The sequence below is a fragment of the Lathamus discolor genome, chromosome 18, assembly GCF_037157495.1.
Source record: "Lathamus discolor isolate bLatDis1 chromosome 18, bLatDis1.hap1, whole genome shotgun sequence".
Lineage (NCBI taxonomy): Eukaryota > Metazoa > Chordata > Aves > Psittaciformes > Psittacidae > Lathamus > Lathamus discolor.
Window position 1 is genome coordinate 4,431,926 of NC_088901.1, and position 9,993 is coordinate 4,441,918.

The following is a 9,993-nucleotide window of genomic DNA, read 5'->3' on the forward strand; positions in this document are numbered from 1 at the left end:
CCCTGGATGCATTCAAAGTTGGGTAGGACGGGGCTCTAAGCAGCCTGGTCTAGTTGAGGATGTCCCTGTTCATAGCAGGGGGTTGGACTACGTGACCTTTAAAGGTCCCTTCCAAACCATTCTATGATTTTATAATGATCCAAGGCTGAACCAAGCCCCGGATCTGTGCCCCAACAGACTGTGGGCATATTTATACCCAGAAGGCAAATGCTGTGGGTTGTGTTGCTCCTTACCTTAAAGGTTTGGGGTTCCAGATCTTCTTCAGTTGATTAATCTCCCTCAAATAGAGTGAAATACTAAAAACCCCAATGAACATTAATGATGCTAATATTGTAACTTGTGCATTGCACTGATTCAGCTGTTTCTTTTCCCTCTCTGGTGCAGAAGATAGAAACAAGAAGCCCAACATGCTCACCTGGCATCACGCAGCCTGTCTGCTCCAGACCCTTGCAGGCACCTCATGAAATACACGTCCACGCTCCCAGCCGAGGGGAGGAGAATGTCTTCAGCCATCTCCCGTTGCATTCGCAGCAGCTCACAAGGACCCCATATCCTATGATTCCCATTGGGGGCATCCAGATGGTCCAGGCGAGGCCAAGCACCCATCCCAGCTTGGTGCCCAGTTCAGTCGTGTCCCTGCAAGTGGGATACTTTGCCTCTGGTGGCAGCAGCTTTGCAGAGTTCAGCCAAGCTCCTAAAAGGGACGAGGAACCGCAGGTCCCGCAGGAGCCATCCTCAGCATCCGTCTCCCCGGTTGCAAAGGTTTCTAAATACACACTGTCCCCAGAGCTTACGAGCAGTGGTTACTTAGAAGAGCAAATGAGGACTAGTGAGCTTCAGCAAAAGACAGACCAGGAGGAATACAGGGTAAAAATGTTCGCTGAGTCTAGCCAGGCGGAGCAGGCAGGCGGCTCGGCAGCCCCAGCCAGCCCCAGCGCATCCCACGAGCACTCTCCAAAGCCTTCGACAAGCGGGGAAGAACCCTTGACAAAACCGGGCAAGAAGCAATCTGGCAGCTCGAGCACTTCTTTTGAATCATCCTGCACTTTCATCTCAGACGTCCCCTCCCAGCCGTTGGACCGAAGCAGCAGCACCGGCTGCCTCTCAGAGCCCTCATCGAGCCATCCGCACGCCCAGCCCTTCTCCAGCCGGAGGAGAAACCTCTCTGGAGAGCCCACTCACCAAGGGGGAACCTCCAGGAAGAGCAGTCCACACCCAGAGCATGCAGATTTAGGTCAAACTCAAAAGAAGGTGGATGAAAACACGGGAAGTACTTAAGCCTCCACCATCTGTTCCACCTTTAGGCTTCCAATGTAAAATCAACAGACATTTTCAACACTATTTCCTTTAGTATAATCATCGCTATAAGAAGCACTCTAGTGAATGACCAAACCCATGGAAGATTCCTGGTTTTCTTTGTCCCAGTCTGGTATTATCTCCACATGTATGCAGTTACTTGTGCCTTTTTCTATACCTTTTGTTGCTTGAAATGTACAAAACTGTTTGAGGCTGTGAATATTTTTTTACAGTTTTTTGGAAAGGGGGTTGTTAGACCTTTGTCTTTTTTTGCCATTTCGGTGTGCGTAATGATGGGCCTGAGAGATGCAGAAAGGAAAGGGTTAAGCATTTTAAGAGGAAGAAGATGCACTGAAAACAAACAAAAAAACAAAACAGAAAAACTCTTTTATATTGATTAAATGATTAAAAAAAAAAAAGAAAAAAAAAAACACCAAACACCAAACCAAACCCTTGCTCCTGTGTACAGAAGTTTATGATTCGTATTTATTACATGCTTTATTTAATTCTCCCAAAGTGCTTGGTTTTTTTCTCGCATCCCTCTGTTTGCCTATGGTTGTGCTTTAAACAGTTGACACTGCTTTACATTTGAGAAACGTGTTTACCCTGAGCTTGTAAATGAAACTAGCACTTCCTTGAGTAGGGGAGGTTCCTTCGCAGGGAGAGAAATTGTCACTCAAAAGAGAAAATGAGTCTTGAGCATCCCTCCTCCCTCCTGCAGAACCCATCAAAGCACTTTCCTAAAAAGGGACAGAAAAATAAGGTTCTTCTTCAGAGATTTACCTGCAAGAACACAGGGATGTATCGAATGTAGACCCAGTGCCAGGAATGGTGTCTCTCGCTGGACGAGCCGGCCTCCTGCTTGCTTTAATCCTCCCACCCCACGCGCGCGGCCGCCCGGCAAAGTCCTGCCCGTGCCTGACCCCCTTCTTCTGTGGGGTTTGGAGCCCTCTGTAAACGCCCTCCCTCTGTTTGAACGACGAAGTTAATCTCAGCCTTGCAACCGTTTTTCCTCTGTCATTTTTTAGTCGTGGACAAGCTCCCTCTATCCCCGCCTTGCTCCTGCTGGTTTGGCTTCATTGAGCCCTAGGGATGCAGGAGGGGTTTGTGCTCTGCTCGTTTGCACGCCTGAGGCTCCGTAACTCATGAGTAACTCCGTGGCTTGTTTTCACTTTATTTATTTATTTAAGCAGAACGTCGCCAGCGCAGTCCTTCTGGTGCAGATGGGCCCTCTTTTTTTTGGTGTTTCGGAAGCAACCAGTGACGGTGCTGAGCGGTGGATGTTCGCAATCAGCTTCTTGTGCATGCACAGGAACTTCTGGCAGAGCAGAGTTTTAACCATGACCATCCGTAGCAGAGCAATGGCCTCTACTGCCAATAGATACGATACCAAATACAGAGAGACCCGATGGAGCCATTCCTCTCTGTCATGTTAATACACTTTTTAAGATACAACTGTTCCGTATATGTTTGCCCTAGCAGACGGCAGGTTCTTTACTACTTCAGAGGGTTTTCTGGTCTATGGAATCTGTACAAACCTCTTTTTTTTGGGTTTTATTTTAACAGAAAAAGCTATTGCTATTTAAGCGGTGGAGCAGTTCTTTCTTTCAGAGCTGCTCTGGTTTATCGGGTACGTGATACACTTTTTAAGTAAAAATAAAAATCATTAAAAAAAAAAAAGAAAAGAAAAGAAATCAAAGAACCCCCTGACTGAGAACATCTCCCTTTGCCAGACTTGGTGAGCGATGAACTGTTCCCGTTCCACGGGCAAATAATAGACCTTTTTTAATGCTCTTCTGTGATTTTTTGGGGGGTTTCCTTCTGTTCTTTTCAAGGGAATTAAGTACAAAAGGAGATATCATGGAAATAACATTAAGGTTGTGACACTGACCAAAACAATGTCCAGAACCCATTTATACCTTAATTAGCACTTTTATCAAGTTGCCCTTTTTCCCATCTCTCCCTCTTTGGCCCCAAGCCTGAAAGCTGGTCCTGCTTTCAAGCCTGGCCAGATCCCAAGGCAGGAGCAGGGTCTGAGAGTTCAGTTCAGTGAAGCAGCTCTGTTCAGTGAAACTCTTAAGCGCCAGCTTAAATCCTACTCGGGTTTTAAGCGTGTGCTTAATATCAAGATGACTCAGAGTGGACTGCTCAGTGTGAGCATCCCTGGGAACCATCCACCACTTGTTGCTTCCCTGGCTTTTGCCACTTTGCCCCCTCCCTTACTCTTGTCACACTCTTAACATTATTCCAAGGTAGCTTTTTGTATTTAATTTTATATCTATATATTTATATATATTGAAATTGTACATAAAGAAAAATAATGCAGCAGTTGTGCACTCAGAGTCCTGGTTTTGTTTAGGTGCATTTGACATGAGCTTTGGGCTAGATCAAATTTGCTCGGCTTCTTTCTGTAACTCTGTTTAAATCCTTGATCTGTTGATACTTTAGATGGTGGGGTGGTTTTTTTTCCCTCTGTCATTTCTGGATAGAGGGGGGAAAAAACCCCAACAAAGCCCTGAAGTCATTCCATTGGTTTCTTGCTTCTGTGGTTTATTGTTATTATTGCCTAAAGCTTTTCCAGCAGATCAAGATGAGTTGAAGCTTTCTGCATCGCAGCTGCAGAGCATCCAGACTGGCAGCCACTGGTGTGTGTGACCATCCGGATGCCTTTGCCCACAGATCCCATACCAACCCCCTGGTAGTCACGGACTGGGCACACGCAGGGAGAGCTGAAAACTCAGGAGATGGGCAAAGCTCCCATCTGGGTCTCAACCCAGTCTGGTTTCTCAGCAGAGTGGCTGCGGGCGCAGTGGGGGAAGCTCTGGCTGGGGTGAAATGGTGCTTCATGCTGTACCTAGCAGGCGCAATATGGCCTAATGTATAGGCAAAAAGGATCACAAATATATATACATATATTCAAGGGCTAATTCTTACACTGACAGCTCAGAGCTCCATGGGAAGAGTGTTCTCTGCACTGGCACCAGCATCTTGTCTGTGGGCAGAGCGGGTGTCTCTGAGGGCAGCCCCAGCCCTGCTGTGAAACCATAGTGTGCCCTTGTGCAACTCGTGTCTCCCCTCTGCCTCATATTCAGCCAAGGAGCACAGTGATGCAGCTCCACTGATTGTCATAGAGTTGTGTGTTAGAACAGGGGTGAAGACCCAACCATCACTGGTGGCTGCTGTTCCAACCTGGAGCACCCATTGGCTTCCCCATGCCACCCTTGGTGAAAGCTCTTTGCAGGTCACAGCTTTTAATATCACTCTGGGTGTCTGTTCTGTCTGCAAAGTAGGGATGATAAATCCTGCTTTACTTTCTGCAGGGGCTGCAGGGGTGGTGGAGTTTGTATCAGTACAGTTTGCAGAGCAATTAGCAGTATTATCTGCAGGAGAATGTATTCATAATGCAAATAAGGAAATTAAAAAACCAGATCCCAGCCCTTCCTTTTCATCAGCACATGGAAATAAAACCCCTGCTTTCCTTATGGCAGAAGTTCTTAAATGTGTAGTCCATGAGGGCACGTGGCCTCCAGAGACTGGGTGCTCCTCTTTGTTAAGCTGGTTAATCAGCCAAAACCCCACTCTGATATTTCCTTCCCTGGTAAGCTGTTTGCGTAGCTCTCATGAATGCAGGTACTCAACGGCAAACGGATGCTCCGGCATCCAAGAAGTCATTCTGCACCGAGTACTTGGCCCATGTTCTTAACTCCTTGAAGCAGCCACGTTAAGTACCAAGCCTTATAGCCAGAGCTAATAAAGCACTTGTACATTGGCTTAAGCTTAAGCACTTCTGGAGTTTCAGTAACTTCTTTGTGCTTAAGCATGAATTCAGCTTCTTTTATCAAGGCTACAGAGCTCAGTATCTTGCAGACCATGGGAGGAGGAGAGGGAGGCAGTTGGCTCCCCAGAACGACCCCATGCCTTGAAGCAGATCTCTATCAGCTCCAATTATTCACAGGCTGTTGGCTGGATACCCAGGAACTGCAGCAGGAAACCTTTAAAAGTAACGACGAAGTAGCTGTGACTTTACAGCTTGTGACTGAGAAATGTGTTTCACCACCTGCTCCTAAGGGGTAACATTTGCAGCACTGCTGTCTATAAAGCTCCATGCCTTGGCTAGTGCTTGGGCTCACTGGTCAAAGCCAACCTCTGCAGAGCCCTGGGGTTGGATGTGGCAGGAGATGCTGGCTGGCAGAGCTGGGGGATGCCTACCTGCAGTCAGTAAAGCACCCAACCACGCTTCAGTCACTGCCCATCAGCTCCACCGGAGCAATATCAGCCCCAACCGACCACATCCCATTGCTTTCCTATCACCTCCACCAACAAACCTGCAAACCAGGTTTTCCCTTAAGCCAGCTTTCAGTGTTACCCAGAGTTTGCTTTCAGTTCACAGAATCAGCACCTGAACAAGCAATAGACTTGGGCATGCATTCAGATGATTCCAATTTTCATGCAAAATCCTAGACAATTTGATCTAGCCCTTTCCTGCTGTTCTGGCAATAGCTTTTTGGTTCCTGATTTGGTTTCATCATGTGCTTTTTCCTTTCCTTTCCTTTTCCTTTCCTTTTCCTTTCCTTTCCTTTCCTTTCCTTTCCTTTCCTTTCCTTTCCTTTCCTTTCCTTTCCTTTCCTTTCCTTTCCTTTCCTTTCCTTTCCTTTCCTTTCCATCTCCATCTATTGCACAGTATTTACAAAGAAAACCATATTGTAAATTATTTGCAAAAAATCATTAAAAAAAATCATTAAAAAAAGAAAAAAAATCAGTCCCAATGGCATAACCCCCCCCAATTTGTTTCCATTCCTGAGATATGATGGCACTTGAGATCACTTTAGTAAATGTAATGTAAAAAATAAGAATAATAAGGAGAATAAGAATAATGTGTAACGCAAATTTAATATACATGGTCTCATGTAAGATAAATATTTGCCTTTTTTTCTAAAAGGTGTATGTATTCTGTAAGTGGAATAGTCTGTAGAAAGTTTCTATATGTTCTTCAAATGGCAATACATTCCAAAAACGGTACTGTAAATATGTACAGCGTCCAATGGGGTTTGGTAGTTTTGCCTGTAATTTTATTTGAACTCCGGTTTCTACACTTGCATCTCGCGATGTCTGTATGGTTATAGCAGTGCAAAAAAACCCAAGAAACGCAGGTAAAAGCACAGTCTGATGTAAAAACAGAAACCCAACCACAAAAAAAACAAAAAAAAAAACCACCAAAAAAAACCCAAAAAAGCAGAAAAACCACAAAACAGAACAAAAAAAAAAAAAAAAAAAAGGAAAAAAAAAGGAGAAAAATAAGAGAAAATCCTCAGTATTTGATGTTTGTGACCCTTCTGTAAATGACATCTGTACTGTGAATGAGAAGTTTTTACAAGTATAACATTGCCTTTACTACAGCTCGGATTGACTGCTCGGTCTGAGCCTATTTTTAAAAAAATAGCATGTTGGAATAAATTTTAAAGTCCCAACATACGAGCACGTGCGCGCCTGGCGGTCTTTAATTCTCACCTCGTGCAGCGCAGCCAGGGACCCGGCCTGGAAAACCACGGAGGCGAAGCTGGATAAACCAGTGTGAAGCTTGGACAGGGGCATGACAGGCCAAGGGGAATGGCTTTAACCTGCCCGAGGGGAGACTGAGCTGAGCTCTTAGGCACAAGCTCTTCCCTGTGAGGGTGCTGAGGCGCTGGCACAGGGTGCCCAGAGAAGCTGTGGCTGCCCCATCCCTGGCAGTGCTCAAGGCCACGCTGGACACAGGGGCTTGGAGCAAGCTGCTCCAGTGGAAGGGGTCCCAGCCCATGCAGGGGTTGGAGCTGGAGGAGCTTTAAGGTCCTGTCCAACCCAAGCCTGTCTCTGATGGATGCCTGCAGACAAGTTCAGGGGCTGGTGGAGGGAGGCTTTGGGAAAGAGGTCAGGGAAGGAAATCTCTATCCGATTTCATCTGTGACCATGCAGTTAGGGCTGCATCAGCCCGCAGCCAGCCTGCTCCCTGTTTGAACATCAGAGCCTGGACAGTGCTTCTCCAGCATAGACTTTTTAGCATGGTGGCTGTTTCTCGATGACAGAGATGAGGGAAGGGGTGGGGAACTTCATCTGCTCTCCATTTAGTCTCACAAAAGCCACATTTGTGCATGGAAAGGAGGAAGAGGGTTGCAAACCTCTGCCTCCATCTTCTCTTAGGTCTGGCTGGCAGCAGTCACTGGGTCTGAATTTGTGCATCACTCAGGAGGAAGGAGTGCATCAGCCCTCAGCGTTCAGCTGGGAGATCAGGTCCCTGTTCCTTGCCTCAGTTTCCCCAACTGCAAGACAGCAATCCTGGCCTCATAAGGCTATGAGGAAACTCCAGTGGTTAAAACATATGCAAAAGCAAGGCCTAAAGATGCACAACTTTGGGTAGCATCCCCCCAGGGGTTCTCCAGTGTTGGAAAGGCTTAGAGAGCGTTGGGTGGTGGGTGCTATGCTCTGCATCCCTCTGCTCCAGGGGGTCCCAATCTTGCTGTTGTCCTTGCTCCAAGAGTCTGCTCGGTGCAGTAGAAGTGGATGTAGCATTTTGGTCCATGCATCCAAAGTGCCTCTGTGGGTCTAGGGAGATGCGTGAGGCTTGAGGAAGGCTGGGTCCTTTAGTACCCTAAAACCACTTCGTATATTCCTTTATGGTGGTGGAAGGCAACGAGTCCTGGCTGGAGGCCGCAGGATGGTGACGTTTATTCCAGCCACTCTGCCAGCCCCTCCAGTGCGTGTTTTAGCCACTGAATGGAGGAATGAGTTTTCCTTTCAGGAAAACAGTGCTTCAAACCAGAGCTGCTTTACAGGCAGCCAGGGCTGTCTGCAGAGCGCTGCAGCTAAACCCCACTGATCTCCCAAACCTGGAACAAATCTGGTTTGCACAAATCTCCAGAACGGCTCCAATTAATCAGGTGTCCCAAGAAATTCCTTCCCCTAAAGAGTCTTTGTGTTCTAGACAGAGAGACCAGACATTTCCTGCCTTGGGGAGGCCAATAGGGTATCAAAATACTGCACGTGACCGATGCTACTGATGCTACAGGCTGGTTACCCGGTGAGAAATGCAGCTGCTGACAGCCACGTGAAGTGGGGAAGGTTGTGACAATGCTGTAGGAAGCTCAAACCAGTGATTCACTCTGGGAGGCTGGGATATCTGATCCCATGGTGAAATGGTCTTTCCTTTTCCCCGGCTTCAGCCTCCCAGCAGCTCGGGAGCTTGACTTGAGAACCTGGCAAGATTCATTCCTGTTATAACCAGGCCTTTCTGTGCACCACAGGAATAAAAGCACCTTCAGAAATCTTCACTCCCTGACCTCTCGTACGGCTTTTAGCTGAAGAAGGAACCAGATTGCCCAGCTGAGGGGCAGGTTTTGGCTGCTTTGTGTTGGGAGATGTACCCCAGCATCCCAACTGGGAAGAGCTTGCGCGAAGAATAAGCTGGATGGCTTCAGCAAAACAGAAGCAGTTTACCTGCTGTTGATCACAGAGCTGCACCACAGGGAGCCACTGGCATGGGAGGAATAACAGAGGGGGAACGACTGGGGAGGAGGATGAAGGGATGCCTCTGGGGAGATGCAGCAGGACTGAAGCTGAGACAGGATGCAGGTGGGCACGCTGAGATCCAGCCCTGAGAGCAAGTTTCTGGTTGGTTTCTGCCAACCAGTGCAAAGGGCTGCGAATGCTCCCCTGAGGGGTGGAGCTGGCAGAGCTTGCTGGAAAGGAACTGGGAAAGGAAGGCTGGGAGGCGCTGGGGAAGGAGGGTGCTGATCTTCAGTCCTGGAGAGCATCCAGGCTGGATGGAACTCGCACAAAGCTTGTGGGGAGTGAATAAGGAGTAGGCAAATCTCAGATCTTAGTTGCTTTATCTTGGTGCTCTGTTTCCTGTGTTCCTCTGGGTGTAGCAGCATCCCCTTGCTCTGAGCAGGCTGGACTTGAGTGGTTTCAGTCTGTTGCTGGGCACAGGCTTCAAGAAAGAGAAGTACTTTTGAGACCTTGGATGTGACAGATTTTCTGGAGCACAGGATGGTGCCTGCAGGAGCAGCTCTGGCTGTGCCTGTGGTCCTGGTTCCCCTCCGAGAAGCATGTCCTAAGCCACAAGGGGCTCTTTAATCTGCACTGAGCTGGTCTTGTTTGATCTTGCCTATGCCTCAGGGTGCCACATCTGTGTCATACAGGGAGGAGAGGAGACCAGGGGCTGAGAGGATCAGGGGACCTGGCTCTGGGGATACTGGGGCTTCTGTGGGATGATGGGGAGGAGGGATTACTGGGGCAGGCACAGGTGTGCACTGTAGGGGTACATGCTGCCTCGCCGGGGGGTGCTGGGCAGGGATGCGGCCCTTTTTCATCTGCCCCACATCCCCATGCTGTGGGAAGGAGACAGAAGGAAGGACATGGGAGGGCAGGGTGGTGTCAGCAAGTGCAGGAGGTGAGGCTGCCTGTCTGCTGAGGAACAGGCCCCAGGCAAAGTGTATGCATGAGGCAAGGCAGCCGCTGTCCCTCTGCCTGGGGGGAAGCTCTGCCTCTCCTAACCACAGCCAGATGGTTTGGGGCTGGGAGCTGGTGCTTTCTCCCATGGGGAGGTGTTTTTGCTGGATGGACCGTTGTGGCCGCCACGGGCTGATGCTTGTTGTTATGACAACAGGAGGAGGCTGCTGTGTGTGAGGAGGAAAGGAAGGAAAAGGGATGGTGGTGGAGAAG

The 9,993-nt window shown here is 48.3% G+C and overlaps 1 protein-coding gene across 3 annotated transcripts in view; it reads left to right on the top strand.

Moving 5' to 3' along the window:
* The window catches only part of HIVEP3 (HIVEP zinc finger 3), a 105,334-nt gene extending 98,563 nt beyond the window's left edge, over positions 1–6,771 (top strand). For 2 of the 3 annotated variants that reach the window (XM_065697896.1, XM_065697897.1), the window contains one exon: positions 385–6,771. In XM_065697896.1, the coding sequence (XP_065553968.1) occupies positions 385–1,278 (894 nt within the window). In that variant the 3' untranslated portion in view covers positions 1,279–6,771. The remainder of the gene's footprint in view (positions 1–384) is intronic. The other variant, XM_065697898.1, reaches the window with a different exon arrangement.
* The last annotated feature ends 3,222 nt before the right edge of the window (positions 6,772–9,993 follow it).